Genomic DNA, 20,660 nt, shown 5'->3' with positions numbered 1-20,660 from the left:
CCTCAGATATTAAAAAAAAAAAACCAAAAAAAAAAAACGGCCTGAGGTGTATTTATTTTGGTGAATGCAGACTACAGGAGAAGTACAGGCATAAGTAGGTTAACTTTAAGCTGACAGGGCAGGGTTAGTCATTAAATAATTAAGTTTGCAAATAAAATCCTGACAGAATTTCCACTAACTTCAGCAGCATTTGGATTTCACCCCAGGTGCTTTCGCAGGAGACACATTTCTTTTTATAGTGAAATAAAAGGCAAAGAAAAAAGGACATTAAATAGTTCAATATTTGGCGCAGCTGTGATCAAGCCAACGCATTTCGACACTAACCTACAGCTTCTCCAATGCTATATTTCATCCACACTTCAGGGAAAAGCTGGGGGCCCTTAGCAGGCAGTGGTGAGCCTGGCACGCTGCAGGATCAGGCTCACCAGGCAGTCTCCTCCATGTCTCTCATGGACAAGCCTGAAATGGTTGGGTGTATGTGGGATTAACCCCCACAGGTGATTTTTTTTTTATGCAGCTCTACTCACGAAAAGCAGATTGTTATTTGAGGAAGAATTGATCTCAGTTAATTTTAGGCATCTTTGGTATAGATGTGGGTATAGAGCAGGACCTGCATCCAGCCTAGGGCTGACATGGTCATCTCAGCTGGTCACCTCACATCCTTTTATGAGCAAAGGAGAGAAAAAGGCACTTTAAGGGTGCAGCTCGTCCAGCCCGTTTGCAATGCCAGCCCGGCTGAACCGCAGTCCAGAGGGCAGTGGCAAGCCATGCTCACACTTAGAGGAATCTTGCCTTGTCTGTCTGAATGGGTTGGCATTAAACTAAGAGAACGAGAAAATAAATACACAAAACTAAGTTTTTTCTGAGGCTTTTCCAGCTCCTCTAGCACCCTGGGCTGACTTGCCATGGCATGGCTGCCCTCAAGACTGGTGGAACGGGTACATCCCGAGGGTCATACCTGCCTCTGAGCCTCACCTGCAGTCATGTGTTTGCTTCTTTTAATGCTGCTTCAGTTAATTTTCTTTGCAGATTCATTCACGGGACTCATAAACATAATGACTGACATCATATGGCGCTACACTGGAGATTTCATGGCTCCTGATATCGTTTGCAGAATTGTTCGCTACCTCCAGGTATAGAAAGCTCGTGCTCCCCTGTATGCCCAAGCTTGTGTGGCTTTGTGTCCCCACAGCAATAGACCCTAACAAAAATGCTGTGTAGACATTTTTCTAGCATCAGAAGTGCTAAATGCTGAAAGTGTTCATTTAAAGTTGAAACACTTTTAATTAAAGCATGTTAAATCTTTTAAATTTTGTGGACAAGATAAAGGAAAAAGATCTGGGTGAAAATACAAGGTTTTTTTTTTTTCTTTTTCTTCTTTTTTTTCAGTAAAAGTTTTCAATTATTCCTAGTTCAGTCTTCTCGCTGACATTATTTTCTGCAATAAATATCTCTCAACTGCTGCCTTGTATACCTCCTTCCCCAGGTGGTCCTTCTATATGCCTCAACTTACGTCCTTGTGTCACTAAGCATAGACCGGTATCATGCCATAGTTTACCCAATGAAGTTCTTGCAAGGAGGTAGGAGAATTTCTGTACCTTGCTATTGCTATGGATGTTATTGGATATTTTTTTAGCTTCAGAATTCTTAACCTTGTGGCCATGAATTATTCATTCCTGCTGTAGCAACATTTGGACTCTGTTACAGTTTTCCAAATGGCAAAGGAGCTGTGGTTTTGAGATTTATTAAGCTGCACTTAGCCCTCAGCAGTTTTTATAAGCATTGTGTTAGCAAAGAATGAAATGACATTTTAAAAGTATAGAGGTTTTCATTATCTTCCAGCATTTTGAGAAGGTTATTATGGGCAAGAGCTAGCCCTCGTAGAACTATACTGACTCCAGGAGCCACAACAGCTATATTGTCTATTTATTCACACTAGAAAATAACTTGGCTTGAGAGTGCAGGACTGAGAATTCATGCAATAGTTTGATAAGAGAACTTCAAAAGCTATAGCATATAAGTTTGGATGTCTGTTGTTTCTTGTAATTTCTTCTATTTGTTATTTTTACAATACTCAAATATATCCTGGCTGCTTAGCAGTGCAATTTAAAGAACATGATTTCTTTCCTACAGAGCCTAAAGTGGGACGTTAACTATGTTGCACTGAGTGAATAAACAGAAATAGCAGGTGGGGAGGAAGGGGAACAGTTACAAGAACCGTGAGGTCCAGAAGATGCACCTTAATCAGATGCAAATATCATTCTTGTTTTGGACTAATGATGGCTTTTGACAGCTTGCTCTGTTCCGAGGATCAGATTAATGGTCCTTTCTGGCCTTAAAAACCTATGAACCAGTCACAGCCCAGGCACTGGTGCAGCTTTGGCAGATGAACTTTTCAAGTTCAAATACTTTGTGAAATTTAGCCTCGTATTCCCCGGCAGGCAGACCATGTTTTCCAGAGCAGGGGATTGATATCAAGGCTTTGTCAGCAGACTTTGGGACGCGCAGAGTGCTCCACAGCTCCTGCCAACACTGAGCCGGGCTGGGGAGGGCTCATAAACCACCTGAAGCACCGACTGCCAGCTGAGCCGGGCGAGCTGTGAGACAGGCTTGCTGACATTTTGTCTTCATATGTGGTGCAGGAAAAGCAGCATTTGTTAAATTACCGCCTGGGCCTAGCAAAGAATTTGGTGGTTAATCTTTGCAAACCACTTTGAAGTTGAGAAAAAAAGCCCCAAGACACCTCAAATCTTTATGAAAGCCTTTTTTAAACTCAGTCCCATTTCCTATACCATAAAGTTTTTTCTTTTCTTTTTAAGACTAGAGGAGAGCAGACCTTGCACCCAGCTGAGGGGCAGCAGAGCCATCAGCTGGGTGCAGTTCTGGGGGGGAAAAAGAGGCCAGGAGCAGAGATAATGCTGGCAAAGCCCACCTGCCTTTGGCAAGGGTTGGCTACACACTGATGGACAAGCAAAGGCCATGTTTCAAGGGAAAAAGGAGGGAGCTCTAAATTGAAAAGACTATCTTCAGAGGTGTATTTACTATAGCAAGTTCCTGGAATATACATAAATATTCACCTTTTACACCCAGCTGTTCCTAGCAGAGATGTCGGGGGGCGGGGGGGTGCTTTTGAATTGCCATCTTAGATATTCTGCAGGCAGAGAACAAAGAGATTTACAAAACTTTGTCATCGGCGATGACGCAGAGAAACTTTAAAAACAGTTCTGAGTCAACTTGTGGCAAATGCCTTTCCAAAATGAAACACTCATACCCCAAAATCCTTCAATCAAGAAACAAAAGAGTTGTTTCTCCTTACCAATTTAAAAAATAATGTTTCCATGTAGCCTTGAAATATCATTTTGGAAAAAAAATCAAACATTTTGCTTTGAAAATGTCAAACAATTTATATTTTTTAAAACTGTGGTTTAGTTACTAGCCTCAAGCCATGTTAAAAAGCATTTGCAATGAGCTGTACTTTGCATGGCTTCTAAGAACGCAAACTTCAATAGTTAAATATTTTATACTCACGTTGCGAATACATAAATGACCACAGAAAGTGCAGGATGTGGAAGAATTATACATTCTAATCCTAACACTTCTACTGTATGAGGTCCCTAATTCAATAACCAAAAGTGTCGTTAAAAAGAAAAAAAATCATGAAATAAAGTCTGAAAAGAAAAGAAACAGAGAAGTTATAACAGAAGACATTTTATGAATATTTCACCATGTTGAAAAGGTGTGTGCAAACAGTATACAAACTAAGCAACAGGACTGCTTAAGTAAAAGACAAAACCCAAGCGGATGTAAGCTGTCCCTTGTATGACTTTGGGCTGCAAATGATGCTGAAGTCCATCAGATCAATGAGATTCTGGAACAGCTCACTCTCTCTGGATTTAAAACCTAATTTTAAAATGGCACTCACTTTATAGAAGGATTGCATAGCCTTGCTGTTCATGGTAACAGGGAACAAAACTCCTCACAAGAGGTGCCTCCCTGCCACATGTTGCTGGGGGCAGGCAGATGTGCACAAAACCACTGCCACAGCACGTGGATGGCAGAAACGGAGCAAAGGGGACGGTGACATGAAAATGTCTTTTAGGAAAGTCAGTGCCAGAGCTCACGACTGAGATTCCCGCTCCAACCCTGGGTGTTAGTCTTGACCACCCCAGCATGCAAAACTCTCCATTTAAAGAGCAATATTGGTTTTAAAGGAAAATACAGAGACTGGCTGAATAGAATATCATATTTCAAAAGCTGTTATTTATTTGATTCCATTTATAATTGATATAGTTCTAGTTATATGATTTGCTGGCATTTAGAGCATACTAGAGCATTTACAAAAAACAACATATAAAAACTCTGCTTGTGAGCCAGCCAATTAACATTAGTCTGATAAAACAAAAATCTACTTTACCTAGATGCTATCAGTGCCTTGCAAAGCCCTTTAGGCTAGCAACGTCATATTCTAGGAGACACAAGGGACATTTAAAGACAAGAATAAATGAACATTGCAGGTAATGTTTTATAAAACACAAAGATAAAATACCGCTCTTGCCCAACCCAAATTGCCCACTTCTCTTCAAATTAAGGGCATCAATGCACAGTGCAAAAAATAAAATATATTATCCAAGTATGATCTTTTCCCCTTAGAAATAGACAGGTGGGCCCCACTAAGGCTTGTAACTATGTAGTTTAAGTAGCTAGCTCACAACTGAAAAGCCCTTTCTGTCAGTTTCTGTCAGGAAATATTTTGTGAAACTTACTTTTAATATTCCTTTTGCTAAGTTTATTCTGTTACGCTTTGGGAAACTTTACAGTTCTCCTTTGCCTGTGCAATATTTATAGACTTAATCTAACCCTCTCACTTACATAGATGTCATCAGAGTTCCCTTAAGCCCTAGATTAGCAAGACCATATTTTGCTGAACGTGGGTAGCATTTAAAAAATGAGCAGGATAAGTGAATATTTGCAACTGATGTTTTATAAAGCATAAAATTACTTTTTGAATGTTTCTCCCACACACTTTCATATTGCTCTTTCAGCTTCAAGGAGGAAAGACATTCCTCTTGATATGCATAATTTAAAGCGATTTTTTATTTCACACACAACCTCGGGTATTTTGTAGGACAATAAAGTATCTCAACACCAAAGCTTCCCAGATCAAAAACTCTGTCCCCATCTGTTCCTCTCGCAATCTGACTCAGGAGGAATAACTGCTGCTGAGAATCACTGGTACTCCACAGATCAGCTCTTTTCCCCCACACTTTTCAGCTAGAGCTACCTGGATTTTAGCCAGAAGATGCAGATCTGTCAAAACGAAAGCCTTTGGGCTGTTTGCTCCAACCCATTGATTTTTACAAAATCCCATGGGTGCCACCAGGCATCATTTGGTTTCCCACTAGTTTTCCCCATTTGGCAGCGGAGGAGGCCAGAAGTCAAGGGGAAGAAGTAGCCCAAACCTACCAAGTGTTTTGGGATCCTTCAGTTCCTATTCTTCACCATGAGATCCAGCAGGATCTCCTAGTCAATGTCTGCTGTGGCAGATAACACAGGGCTGAGCACTTCAGCACCATCACCTGCCCTGTCCCAGGGTTAGCAGTCCATGTTTGACATGGCTTGGGCATATGCCCATCAATAGGAGCTGGGTTTGGTCCCTGCCATGATGTGGAGAACTGCAGGAGATGCCTGGGCTCTCCAGAACCACATTTCTTTGGGGCAGTAACGTTGCAGCTGGAGTTAAAGGCAGCTGGTTGTGCAGTTTTGTTCCGATCCTGAACTGGGGCATTTTCTCTTTCCTGCTAGGAAATGTTTTACCGGTTTTCTCACTTCAAGGTGCATCAAAATGTTTCATTTCCATTCCAAGGAGGACATTTCCCCCGTCAGTACATCCAGTACACTCCAACCTAGTTTATGTTTTAAGTAACCCTTGCCAGTCTCAGCCTTCCTCTGTAATCTGTAACACAAAGACTCCTTCTTTTCTGTCTCTGTGTCCTCCTACTGACCGCCACTTTGCTGTGCCAGGGTAAAAGCGTGCAGTAGGACAGGCCTGTGGTCCTTTGCATTCATTCATAAAGTTGTCTCGGTGGCACAGAGGAACCATTTGCATCTCATGTTTCTGACTTGCTGACCCTGACCAGTGCATTTCTCATAGCGTTTCAGATTCAATGGGCCCTTAGCATGTTTAAATAACACACGTAAAATACAAGCCCATAACGACATGACTTTTTATCATGAGAAAGAGGTGAAATCCCCATTCTCCTTTTCAGCCTTCTCAGCATCAGCTGGCTGCAGCCTAAAATTCCCTTTCTTCACCCAGTTTCCTCCTCCCTCCATTTTTATCAGTACTGCTACAAGGGGCCAGTTGCGCCGGCACCCCCATTAACACCATCTGTTTGACTCTGTTGCACAGAAAGACAAGCGAAAGTCCTTATTGGAGTGGCCTGGAGCCTCTCTTTCCTATTTTCCATTCCAACTTTGATTATTTTTGGGAAACGGCAGCTCTCCAATGGGGAAGTGCAGTGCTGGGCTCTCTGGCCTGACGACTCCTACTGGATACCCTACATGACGGTGGTGGCTTTCCTGGTGTACTTCATTCCTCTGATCATTATCAGGTAAGCCTGAACCACAGTCAGCAAGCGTGTGGTGAAAGCCATCAAGTGTGCAATCAGCTTAATGCTTTAATTTCTACTCATTCATTATGATTTCATTTCCACACCTGCCTTATACCTGCTTCGGTTTTAATCACATAATGCACGGGTCACTGTACTTGCCCTGGGTGTTTTCCATGAGGTATTAATAGCCAGAAACATTTTCTCTGAAAAAAGGACTGAATCTCTAAGTGTGTCCACTTATCTCCACAGCTTCAGGCTTGAAACATATCTTTATAAATCCAGTATGAATGTCTAGCTGTTATAACAAAACATGATTTTAATAAAAGAACAGGAAATGACACTTAACACTAATTAAACTAAAATTAACTTAAAGTGCTCTCCAGCTTCATAGTACTAGAAGAGTGTTTCTTCGACCAGGATCGGAAAGAAATCTCCAAATGTTGAAGCTGCCAGCCACTCCTAAAACACATGCAAATAAAATTCTTCCTGTTTTGTAATGGGAGACCTGAGCTGCAAATATTTGAGACTGACTTGCCCAAAATCACAAAGACAATCTGCAGCAGAATCTATTTTAAAGTGAGGTCAACCAATATCCTAGACTGTGCTTAGTGATCAGTGAATTTTATTGCCTCCCTCAGGGGCACTGCCATTAGCTGCTGTTAAACAAAAACTATCTAGCTATGAGGAGCTACCAATGCAAAGGAACAGTCAAAAATTGATGTGGAGGGGGAGTGAGGCTTCTTAACTCCCTTGAAAGGCTGCCAGTGGCAGTAACTTGTTCTCTGAGCCCTTTCCTTTCTTTCGCTTTTATTTTCTTCTGGTAGCAAGGTTACAATAGGATTTCTTGGTGTCCATCTCTTCTTCTTTGTGGCAAAGACGACTTGCTGGGACTCCTTTTTTTCCACATAATCTGGTGACACGCTGTTTGGGGTGTGAGAGAAGAACTATGTTTGCATGTCCCTCGGACATCTTTCTTGGTCCATGTGCTTTTCCAGCAGGTGACGAGCCATGAGTCTCCATTAGCTTCCTGCTCATTAGTACCCCAGGTGAGAGTGGGATGCGGAGGCTGATCTTTTCTAGATGATGACAGGACTGGCTACATAAGCTACATAGTAAAAAGCATGTCATGGTTTTAGTTCTTTTCCAGTTGAGTTATGCCTTGAAGTTTCTTCCTGTTTAATCATGGCGTTTAAGTTCTGCAGCTTCTAATGACAACAAGTTTATCTCTGATAGGATCAAAACCATGTGGTGCTTGAAGTCATCTAGCTGACTTTTTGATACGGATTCAACATTGACAGTGTTGCTCCCTAGAGAGAAAGGACGATTTTTATACTTTGCTCATAACACATCAGTTTGTTAAACCTTCCATTTTTGTGCCAGATTGCACAGATATAACAAACAAAATCATGAAAAGTTCTCCTTAAACAAACGACATGATAGCAATAGAGAAAAACTACTCCCAGATTGTCCAATTGCTCTTCCTTCCTAGACGGGATCATTTCTCCTTGTAGGTTTTCCTGTATCTTAAAACCAGCCTAGTTTTAAATAAACCAAAAAATATTCTAGGGAATATTTAAATAAAAATGTGGGTGGATCTGCAGCCTGGCACTAGCAGCAAAAAAAAAAAACCCACACAGAGAAGAGACAAAATGTAATTTAACTGTGCAAAAGTAATGGCACTAGAAAATGTTGAGGCTAGCTGTTACTATGAGAGGAGTTTTGTTACTAATTTGCTCAAGTAGGTAGCAATCAGGAAATTCTAGCCAGCATCTTAAGTGTTTTAGGAAAAGGCCCATAGCCTGTCCAGTTATCAGTCATTCCACAGGTGTGTGAAACATCTCTTTCATGCTCAAACTTACAGATTCGCACACTTTCTATTGCAGATCGGCCACTCCTTTTTACACAGCGTATATACTTGTTTGGCAAGAAAAGGCAAGCCACAGAGAAACAAATTTTTCAGAGCTGCTGACATTATGCTGCCCTCCTCCCTGCCAAAGGAAGATATTCAAACCAGATCAGCTCTGTGACTTGCTTTACAGTAAATTCCCAGAAGCAAGAAGGCAATGAAGACATGAGGGAAAGGGAAAGTCAGTGAAACTGGCATTACATGAGATTGCCCTGACAGCTGAGACATGAACAAAGCATTCTAAATTTTTTGCAGCTTTAACCTTAAGCGCCTTTCACACAAGAAGTTTATGGCAGGACAGACATGGGCCTCAGAGCCACGGGGCAGAGCAGTGCCCGCTGCCTGCCCAAACACGTTCCTGGTTCCAGTGTACAATGACACAAATGCTCCCATGTCCTTGCCAGTAGAAGTCAAATTCTTGACAGATCCTAAGTGGTACCGGGCACTGGGATGAGGGAAGCAGGGTGAGCCAGGGGAGGATTTTTTTGTGGCCATTTATTTCTAGTTGTCAGTGATATTATTTTCTTCAGAATAGAGAGGATTTTCTAAAACCATATAAAAAGAGGATTACCACGAGGGCAAGGTCAGCAGAGACATTATGAACAAATGTCATGCAGTTTGGAAAGAACTGTCTGGTTTTTTAGAACATTTTTTCAAGTTTCAAGCATATAAATGAAGGTTGCAACTTCCCAGCCGATGCATCTGTAAAACACGTGTCAACATAGCCTCAAGGCGTGACATCTATTTCTTTAAAATTTCTTGGCAGCCCAGGATTTTAAAGCTAATCTACCTAATGTGGCTGCAGCATATAAATACTCTGGTAAGTAGTTTGCAGCTAAAGAACAGCAGGAATGGCTGTTAATATCTTCAGGGACTCAATTTCTCTGCAAAAATTTTGTTCCACCGAATGCTTTCAGATGCACAGTAGGTTTGATCACAAACAAGATGCTGTTTCGTAAGGGTGAGTGAGAGAGATCACGTACACTGTAGTTGTGTGTTACTCTGTCAAAAGATTAATTATAAAAATGAGAGATGTTATTTAGTAAATGAAGGAAGGCATTTTGTGATTTTTTTTTTTAATTTAGTGGCCTTTAGCTGAGGATGTTATTAAAAATGGCCACAACATAATGATGGAGAGACAATCCATAAATGTGCGACTGAAAAGTCAAAGATCAGTATCTAAAAAGCCGGAAATACAAAATAAACCAGAAGCCAAGGCACGCGCCACACTTACTGAGGAAGTGAGGCAATGTGCACACAGAGAAAGAATAAGACCTTTTCTGCAATAATCCATTTTGTTTGCGCAGCTACTTTATTTTCTCTGCTCAAGCACTCTGATTTAGCTGCATGGCAGGTGCCTGACGGGACGTGGGACGCTGGCTGGCGGACTTAATTCTTAATTGGTTCTGCCACCTGATTCTGCTGAAAACCTAGCCTCTAGAGCAAAGCAGTTCATTGATGACAGCACTTTTTCTGGCACAGTTCATCCAAAGTGCATACAAAGGATAAAATTTTACTTTTCAGGTGCAGGACTTAATTCCACACTAGATATACCACTTTGGCTGAGTGTTTTTCACTTGCTACAGTCCAGGTACCATCATCTTTTAAGCTTCCCTCACCCATCCCTCAATTCTCTCGGCAGAGCTGGTTTCCCATGTTCCTGACACAGCCTTCAACTAACTCACAGGAGTTGTGTTATTCATAACACCACAGCCCGTGGGATGAATTATTTAGCTGATGACCTTAGGCTCAGGCTGGAAAACCCTTCCACCAACAAGCTAATCCCTCAGATGTGGTGTGAGCAAACCCTATAGATTCCAAGCCAAAATACAAAACAGAATAAAACAACAATCTGTCCCTTTTTTTAAACGTATATATAAAAAGGCAATCTATGAACAAAACTGCAACAGCCCTGAAAGATTTAAATACCTGGGAGGTCCATTCCTGCCTCTTCTTCTCAACTGGAGAATCAGCAATTGGTTATCAAACAGCTTGTGGTTTCGTGGCAAGTTTTTTATCTGATTATAATACAAATGAACAAGACCTGAATAATGAAAAGAGAATGAAAAGCTGTGATTTGATTTTTTAACCCAAGTGTGTGGTTATCTCTGAGAGCTGAGAAAAGGGGACAATATTTGTTCTTTTCATGTAAAAGCTCCCCTCCTCCCCGCTATCTCAGTGTCAGTCAGGGAGAGCCACAGATCCTGCATCAGGTTCTCTTTTACAGCACTTAAAAATGTGGCCTGTTCTTCCCTCTTATTTAGACTAATCTACCACTTCGTCTGCAGTTGATATTGTCAACCTACCAAAATGCAGAAGATTCAGAAAAATTAATTAGGCAACCTGCAGTAATTAGTTCTCTCCTATTCTGGGACAAGTGTCATCAGCTATAACCAAAGCCATTTCTCTGATGCCCAGATATGCCAAGCAAAGCTCAAACAGTTTCTGTGGTATTTGAATACCTCTGTGGCATTGCTTAACAGAGGTTAAATATGCTTCAGGTCAACATCACAGACTTCTCTCCTGCAAATATTTGCACCTGGGCCCCTCAGGTCCTGTGATGGGGAGACAGGAGAGCTACTGGGTTTCTATTCTGTGTCATTACTCTGTGCCAAATCATAGTTATATTCTGGCACTTGAGTATCCAGAAATTCAGAGTCTTTTTAGCTGTTATTCATGGTTTCCAAATATATTTTTTGTATTTTAACCCAATAAATGCAATACATATGCATTTATCTAATATAATTCCAAATTCAGGTTAAAAAAAAAAATTGCAACAGTCGCTCTTGAAGAACAGAGGAAAAAATATCCATCTGCTGTTTAAAATCAAAACTCCAAAGAGAACATTTGCTTTGGAGCAGCAGAAAAATAATTAGAAGGAAAAAACAGAATCAGCTAAAAGGAAAAATATGGAACTAAACCCAAGACATTGCAATGAAAGAAAAAATAGATTAAATAAAAGGTATTTGTCTGAATTAAATGAAATACAGGGAATAAACATACCATTAATAAAAATACAAAAGGTCATTTTTTGACCTTGATTCAGCAAGCACAATCATTTTTGCCTGCAATTTCGATTTCTAAATAAAAAAAACCTAGGTCTTGCACATATGTTCTAATATCTGCCTGTCTATTAACTTACACATTACACATCCTTACAATGGTTTGTTCAGATGAAGTTACATATGCCTTTTGTCTTTGGATAAATAGTGCTGTAAATTAGCTACCATAAAACATAACGCAGCTGCATCACTTTGCACAAATAAAGTACAAGGAACAATAGGCAAAGCTGGATGATAAATACAAGCAATTAGCAGGGAGCTTAAGTGTACTTTTTGCCATGGTAAGGGCTCATTTTACTAGTAAATACTGAGGTTGGGTGGGATGCTATCATAATGCGATCATTTATTTTAAAAAAATAAAAATCTGTGTTTAAAGAGTGGGCAGATCAATAACTCATGTGATTCTTAATATCAATAGCTTTACCGGAAGACATTTTATTTTCCAAAACAGAAGTGATCTATGAATTAAAAATAAAGATGGAGTGGGACTATTCACGGTAGCATTTGTATGACTAACCGTAAGTTAGTTATTTACATGGACAAAGAATGCTGTAATTACCAATGAGGCCATATTAAACAACACCATTAACTAATAACATGCTACAATGAACATGCATCTTAGTTCTTCAGAATCTGGATGAAGCTAAATTGCTTTTGGAGTTGCAATGAATTTAATTTGCTGAGATACATCCATAGTTGAACCATATTCTTGTATTTTCCTGCCATCTCTCGAGATATGCACCTTATCAGGGCTAGAAAAATCACTGCATTTTCAGGTCAACAACATGTCCTTTCTATCCTGTGGTCTTCAAAGCCTGAGCAGCTCCTTCTCAAAAAGGCTTGGATTATTTTTCCATCCAGGTTGACTACTCCACCTGAGCCCTTTCTTCCATTTCTTTAGGCTCTCACCTGCAAATAATGGGCCACAACAACTCATATAGTATTTTAATATCATAGTATGCATTAAAATGACTACAGCACATGTTTATATAGTCCCCAAGAATCTCCAGTGAGGGCTGGAAGACCAGTGCACTACGCACTTACAGCCACAAAGAAACCTGACAACATCTGGACCTAATGAACCATACATCATATCTCCTGGTGCGTTCAGTGGAGACAAGAGCAAGCAGTATGCAGGCATTTTACATGTGTTGAAAAACGAGGTTTGTGGCAATGTGTACGGTGTACTTTGACATTGTGGCAGTGAAGGCTGCATAGCTTGATGTCGAGAGGAAGGAAACAGAGATTAAGATACAGTCAGAATGGTGCAGACCGTTGCCAAACACCCTCCTGTCCATCTGAATACCAGTTGTCATCTGTCCCCCACTGTTCTTTGCTCATCTGCCACTTCATTTTCCATCAAATGGGAATTTCTTCCCACTCTTTGAGATGTCACCAACCACTATGTCCTCCTCCAGCCGCCTTTTACAGAAAGAAAGAAGCTACAAATGCATTCTGAAAAAAACCCTGCTTTTCCCTTGTAGGAAAAATACAACTTCTGTTCCATAAGTGCTCTCTTTTTATTGTTGTGGCTTTGAAACACACAACCAGATGCCTTTTATGATCTTAAGCTTTGGGTGACACATTTCTGGAAACTCTAGTTTCTTAGCTCCATGCCAGCATAGCTGGGGAAAAAAATAAAAGATTAAGCACTAATAAGATCTGGAGTCCCAGAGAGATCAAAGCATAAAGGCATAATTGTGGCTGGCAAAACAGTTGCTGGGAAGTGTACCTAGCATGACAAGTGACTCCTCTTTCCTGACACCCACCCTGAGCAGCTTTACACCACACCTCTGGTCCCCTCCCGATAACGAAGGCTCCAGTGGACCCAGCTATAGAGAAAAGAAAGATGAACAGAGGCAAAAACACCAGTAAAAATCCACTAGGTTGGCATCACTTTCGAAGCCACTGGATTAAACCAGGAATTAAACTTTCCCCGGACTTGTAAAAATTAAGGATTCAAATGAAACAACATGTAATCTCCTATGTGAAATGCCAAGTGAAGACGACAGCTGCTATATCTGCATTTGGTGAAAGCGATGCTCCTACCAGACTCTGCAGCCAAGAGGGCAGGATTTCTGGGGCTGGAGGGAAAACAAGTGAGGAGCCTGACTTTGTAACTCAATCCTTGTGGCACTTAGCTGGAAATAGGGAGTCTGAATATTTTGACTACAGTTAGGCTCCTTCATCCTGATGCTTAGGCAACTCTGAATGCTGGACACATGCAGGTCTGCATCAGAGGGGACACTGTTTCAACTGCAAATAAAAAGGTCAGGCTAGAGACAGCAGGCTAGGGAGAAAATAGAAACAGGACTTTTAGGAGCTGGCTAGAAATTTTCTTGAGATAACAATCATCATTGTAATACATTCTTATTCATTGGATCAATCAAAGGCAAAATGATACATGAATTTTCCACCATTGTCACTACAAAGTACAAAGGAATGCTCAAGTGCAGCAGCTGATAAATAAACAGGTTCTTGAAAAGCCAGGAGATAAAAGGAAAATGTTCAAGTCAGCTGGGAGCCATGCTGGACCTTTGAAGGGATTAAGGAGGGCAAGCTGGAATCCACAGCAGATGCATGCAAAACCCATCACTGGGCAAGTACGCTACGGCTCTGCTGCACAGCCCAGACTTTCACGTTGAATTTCCAGCTCTCACCTATTGAGCCTGGAAACCAGATGGCTCAAACATCCACAGAAAGGAAACCTCTAAGGTGCACAAATACTGCCTTTGAAGGGTGTCTAGGAATTGAGGGTGCTGTAAGAAAGGCTTGTATATCAGTCTGAAAGCTCTTATTATAATGTCTCTTCTGATAATAAAAATAAAACACATGATAGTAAGACACATTTTTGTCTCTATAAAACACCCTGAAATAATCCCCCTAGTTGCACCTTTTCACGGAGGCACTACTAAGGTTTATGGCAATTAATGGTCATGCTGCCCCAGGCCCCCCAAAACACTGCGGTGTATTGCAAACAGCACACGACGACTTCTGTTATGGTGCTTGGGTTTTACATCAGGAAAACATGGCAACCCGAGAGCATTAGCTGAAATATTTTTAAATTATTTTTGTCTTCTTAAGCAGACAAAAAAGGAAAACACCAGTCAAAAGTATGCTGTTGCTTAGTGATTTTAGCTGTACATCATGCATGCTTGCAGGAGAAAAGGCAGACAGAGCAAGGCCTTGTACTTTTTTTTTAATGTAAACTGCTCAAAAGGTGACATCCTCATCCAGGATGTGGGTTCAAACAGCTCTTCAGCTTGAAGCAATTATTTTTACCTATTCGATATTAAATAAATAGAATTCCAGATTTGTTATCGCCTAGGGAAAGGTCATAACTACCCAAGGTCATTGTGGACTAGGGCACTTTTAATCTTTCCCATTAAAAGTATATGTATATTCCCCTCTAAATATGCAAATTGTGGTGATCTGGTTTTGAATCATCTAACTTTTCCCATCTACCTGATACTTCTGTCCTTCTTGACTTCCATCCCAGGACCTTGAGACCTGAAAGTGAGCACCGCGGTGTTTAACTGCATTGCTCATGGATATTGCCCCTATCAAATTCCCCAGGCTACCATTTTATTAATCAGCTTCATACTCACCAAGTAACACCACAACAGAAGTGTACACACAGCAAAACCAGGTCCCTCCCCTTGCTTCCCCCTTTTCAGGGCTAGTGTCCTGGGGTTGGTACCTAGGCAGATTTGGCCATGGCTAGCTCAAAATCCCCAGTGACCTCTTGCCTGCGAGATCTTGGCCAAATCACCATATTGCTCTGAGCCTCAGATTTGACATCTGCAAATTCAGGACAATGACAACGACTTCCATGGTGAAAACTCTTCAGGTCTGCTTCTGAAAATTACTACAGGAGAGTCATATTTTATTTATTATTGTTGTTGTCATTATTGTTATTATTCTGATGCAGTCCCATCACCTCTATAAGCTCCTTACACATAGATAAGTGTATTCATAGAGCACGAATGACTGGGATGCCAGTTAAATTCACTGTGCCTCATAATACCGATGACTCTTTCCCTTCTGTAGCGTCATATACTCAATCGTGATTCGAACCATCTGGATGAAGAGCAAAGCTCACACTGTCGTCATATCCAGCTGCCCTGGTGAGTCTCAGCACACATGTGTCTCCAGCCTCGTGATTCGAATCTGGCTGGTACCCCCAAATCCAGGAATACCTGGACATGCGGTGTCACGTTGGGCCCCCACCACTGTGGTGGGAATGGGGTTTCTGCAATTGCTCATTCACTCTTTTCTACTTTATTTACCTTCTTTCCTTTGACACTAAATCCCCTTTAGAGAAAAGATAGAAAACATCTGCCAGAAAAGAATTAAAAAGTAAAAAATCCTTATTCTAGAACTTAGAATCCTTATTCCTAGAACTTTGTCCATTTCCAGAATAATTTTTTTCTAGCATATACTTAGATAACACTTTTGCTGTGTTTTCACATACCCTTGCAAGTCTGGATTTTCATCAAGCTCAGAAATTCCTGGCTACGGAGAGCCATAAAATGAGCTGAGCTTTCCACCCCAAGACCATAAACATTTTTGGACTATTCTGAGCTATTTTGGCAAAGAGCGCACATCATTTCAAGATCCTCACTTGTCAGCTGACTTTCCTATTAGTTAGGAAGAAAAGTATGTTCGTTTACACTAACGTGTTTTACAACACAACTGGAAGAGCACACAACCAGTTAGTGCAGCCAAGTGGTGAGTGGCATCACACCGTGGGCACCAAGTTGCTGGTACTTGCCTGAAGCAGGATCATGGATCATGTCAGGTACAGGAGGAAATGTTGTAATGTGATGTTGCACATATTCAGATATCCTTATATCATAACCTAATATCTGACAACTATAATCTAAGATTTACTCCTTTGAAAAGCTTGAGCAGGACTGATTTCTAATGATCCAGTCTTCATGACACAATCAGTATTAACTAGTCTTGAAAAAAAAAATCATTCTCCTCATCCAGGAGGAATATTCTGCTCTGTAAGTCACCAAGTGATTTCCAGTAATATTACATATGGACTGATTTCAAACTTCTACATGGGGTGTTTCACTGATAACAAGCCCACATTAATTTCATTTATATTTTTTCTTTACAAATTACACAGCCTTGATACATCATTTTTATAAGAGGTGCAAGAAGTTGTGTACACACAGTTATTTCCAATTACATTAATCAAAATTCCAGTCCTATGTTTGGACTACAAGAGTTTAAAGATGTTTTGATAAAAAAATGACCTTCTTGTATATTCACTATGGTGAACCTAATTATTCCGACACAGCAACATGAAGAGCAAATTGACATTAATAATGAAATCAGGCATATTATTGCAATCATGCTGGTACTGTTATTCAAATACAGAACTTGATTCTCAGAGACATTAGTCTGACTTCAGAGGAAATGAGATCAACCAGCCTTGGTGTGAGACTGAATAGAATTTGCTTCTCAATTCAAACTGTGCTTCATTTCTGAAAAGCTAGTCTAACAGCATTTCATATTTCATTACTGAGTCAACATGGAGAGTAAAACGCATGACTGATTATCCAAAGCACCAGAAAAGTAAGAGGTTAAGGGAATGGAGTATGTAGCTTTTAAAATCCTTCTGACTGAAATACAGTTAAAAGTGAACAGGTAGTCTGTTTTGTGAGGTTGTTCCTTCTCTTTTCTTAATTAGAGCTGCCTGTTCCTTTCAGAAAATGTCTTCTATAACGCCACTCTGGTTGCGTTTTTGTAGCTGTGATGGTGCATAGCTTTTATTACACTGATACAACCGGGCACATAGGTGGCAGTTTTCCTGACTAAGTGTTGAGGATCAGGAAAACCCAGCTGCCACAATGCTTCAGGAAGATCTCTTCTGCTTTTGATTTTGGGTGGCTCAGGTTTTGAGTGTTCAACCTGAGCAGGGTTGCAAGTGTCCAGATTTCAGGAACTACTGAGCCGCTGCCTGACACCAGGGAAGGATGGGCTGTCCTGTGTATGGCTGTCCTGCCTGCGGAGGCATGCACTGACACATCCACACAGCAGCCCTACTCCTTTACTAGATGAACTCTTCTTCCCCCAGGTGGCAAAACCTCCGCTGGCTACACCAGTCGTGGGTTCATATCCAGGGCGAAAGTGAAAGCGATCAAGTACAGCATCGTAATTATCCTTGGTAAGTGAAAAGCCCTGCAGCTGGTAGCTAGGGAGGATGCTGACAATTAGGAAGCTGGTCTTCCTCAGCTCCCTCCATCTTCAGCAGATAAAGTGCAGTAGATGCCTCAGAGAAGGAGCTTTACTTAGACCTCCTGACTTGCTTTCTGACCTTGTCCTTCCCCTCTCCTCTGGCTGATAAGCTCCTATTTTAGGCATCTGACATAAGCCTCAGATGAAATTATATGCACAACCCCTCACGTGCATAAAGAAAGTAAAGGAGGGACATTGCCTAAAAGGAACAAAGGAAGGGTTCATCTCCTTCCCATGCAGGCTGCCAAAAGACTTGGCAACTGAGTTGTCTTTCAGGCTTAGAAACTATGTATGCCATGTTAGGTGCTGGGGCAGTGCAAGAGAGAGGAAGGAGAGGTGAGGGATGCAGAGCAATTGAATTTGATGTCAGAAGCATGTTGCCTGCCGGGGGGGGAAGAACGAGCTCTCCTTTCCCGACCGGGCAGCAGATGACTCAGTGCAGGTGTCCTCCGTCTCCCAGGGAGATGACGTTATTCTGATGGAATTAGGAGGCTGACATTCTATCTCGATAAACAAAGACAGCGTCACACAGGGCTTGTGATTAGCTGCCAGAGACAGGCAGGAAGGCGACCAAAGCTATTTACTCCCTAGGGCTGACAGCCATCCCTTACCACTGAAAAAGAGATTGCTCTTCTTTCCAGCGCTACACAAAATTCAGATTGGATGGTATTGTGATAATAGCTACTCCTGAGGTGCTTAGCTCACTGTTTAGCAGCAGCGTCTGCAGACATGAGAGAGGCCGGTGTGATTCATGCTTTTCAGAAGCCCAAGAACAGCTTCTCTGTGTCTGAACTTCTCTGCGTGGCAATCAGAGAAAGCTTTTGTCAGAAACAACTACTATCGCAATGCCATCAGATGTCAAGAGCTTACCTGGATGCTCAGTATTTCAGAGGGCCTTGACAATATGAGGCACCAAGCATCTCTTGACATGCAGATTAAGGCACCTAACATTCATGGATTTCTTTAAAGCCATTTACAGTTCTGCGTAGTCAGTGCTATGATCTATACACTGACAATGCATATTGCGATTTTGCTGGTATCCGTGCATAGACACTGCTGGTTTGGTTAGTCTAGAAAACAGGAGGGGAGTTTACCTCTTCCTTGCACATTCAGTGAGTGCTCAGCTAACTGCCAACTAAGAAATACTGATTACTGCAACAAGAAAGCAAGCATGGGGTCACTCTGCTGTCTCATTTGGGTCAGGGAGAGATCATGTGTCTGATTTCACAGATACCTGTACATTTGCAACTCAGGTACTTAAAGCTTAGTTGAGTCAACTGCCTGTCCCACTGTTTTTATGTAAATCTTTAATCAAAAGCCTTTGCAAAAGGAGGTAACACAGAAATTTGAGGGACAGATTCATTCCCTATGTCTGCAATAATGGTAAACCTATGGCCTTTTTATTTCTACCACTTCCAAACAAAAACAGGGGATATGAACAATGCAGTCCTCTCTTCCCCTCCCCAAATTCATGTCTCAAATTGCAGTGTAGGAATTAGAGTCTTTCTGCACGCTCCATACACACAGCACCTCCAACCAGCATGCCAAATGACATGTTGGTCTGCTGTAATGTGGTGTGAAAGGGTGTCATTCCTTGCTCCTGGGTGTCTAAGAGCCCTTTTTTAATAGGTGGCTGTGACAGGCAGCGCTGTCACGGAGCAGTACTTTGGTGGTGTGTACATTTAGATCAGCTGCTCACTCAGGGGACCATTAAAAGAGCACTTCACTATAACTTATGATGCTTTAACTGGCTACCTATTTACCCTTTATGTGTTGTGTAGTGTTCAGAAGAGCCTTGATATGTCTAGAGGGAGCACTCTAAACACTTAGAGGAGCACACATAATATATTTTAAGGGCATTAAAATAAAAATAAAGACAAATAAAAGTACAATCTAATAACTATTCTCTTAAATAAGACCCTAAATAGGGAGAGGGGGTTTTTTTTTGCATGAACAAATACTTATATGTTATGACAGTCTCTCTACGTGTGTGTGATTACCTCCCTAAATAGCTAAACTATCTAACATCAAGCTCTTCCTCTCTCTGTCTCTTTTGCAGCATTTGTTCTCTGTTGGAGCCCTTACTTTCTTTTTGATATCCTGGACAACTTCAACATACTCCCTGAGACCAAAGAGCGCTTCTACGCATCTGTGATCATTCAGAACCTGCCAGCCTTGAACAGTGCCATCAATCCCCTCATCTACTGCCTCTTCAGCAACCGCCTCTGCCCCCCTTTCGAGTATCGCTCCTTTACTGTCACTCTGACTACCCCCTAAGAAGGGAGGGAATACATAAACACAGTCCCTAAACTGACTACCTGTTTTCACCTGTTTTAATTCTGACCTTTCATTATTTTCTTTAGGGAAAGAAGAACACGAAGGCTGGGGGGAACTTTCAGGGACAGAAGTGATGGAGGACAGGAGATGCAGGTCCTGTCCAAACCAGAATACCTCTAGTGCAGGTGTTGCCCTGCAAAGCCACACCAGGACCTGTACTGAAGAAAGCAGAGGTCCCCACAAGCCCTGAGCACCATGAGCTGATGGACACCGACTGGCAAGAGCCCGCACCTTGCTGCTGTTCAACAGCACACATATTTTGGATCAGCACAGCAGCTTCAGCAATTGCACACTGCCAGTGCCAAACTCAGTCCAAGGGGTTTGCACCGTTGTGAGGGCTCATCTTGGCCCTCTGTTTTTCAAGCAACCTGTAATATATATATGTATTCCAAATGGCAAGAAAAATGTAAATGGTGTCTAGTTGGAGCTTTCTCTCTATTTTTCAGGAGTTGCTAAAAGCCATCTACTCTACCGTATCGCTCACGTAACTGA

The 20,660-nt window shown here is 41.5% G+C and overlaps 1 protein-coding gene across 1 annotated transcript in view; it reads left to right on the top strand.

The window, feature by feature from the left end:
- Positions 1-20,288, top strand: part of NPSR1 (neuropeptide S receptor 1) — a 60,420-nt gene extending 40,132 nt beyond the window's left edge. Inside the window, exons 3-9 of the mRNA XM_075705922.1 lie at positions 1,030-1,133; positions 1,487-1,580; positions 6,410-6,611; positions 15,630-15,706; positions 17,671-17,760; positions 19,891-20,071; positions 20,195-20,288. Coding sequence (XP_075562037.1) covers positions 1,030-1,133; positions 1,487-1,580; positions 6,410-6,611; positions 15,630-15,706; positions 17,671-17,760; positions 19,891-20,071; positions 20,195-20,288 — 842 coding nt within the window. The remainder of the gene's footprint in view (positions 1-1,029; positions 1,134-1,486; positions 1,581-6,409; positions 6,612-15,629; positions 15,707-17,670; positions 17,761-19,890; positions 20,072-20,194) is intronic.
- Positions 20,289-20,660: the final 372 nt, after the last annotated feature.

This window comes from Pelecanus crispus, chromosome 2 (genome assembly GCF_030463565.1).
Source record: "Pelecanus crispus isolate bPelCri1 chromosome 2, bPelCri1.pri, whole genome shotgun sequence".
Lineage (NCBI taxonomy): Eukaryota > Metazoa > Chordata > Aves > Pelecaniformes > Pelecanidae > Pelecanus > Pelecanus crispus.
Note: the sequence above shows the minus strand (reverse complement) of the source record. Positions and strands in the feature narration are given on the sequence as shown.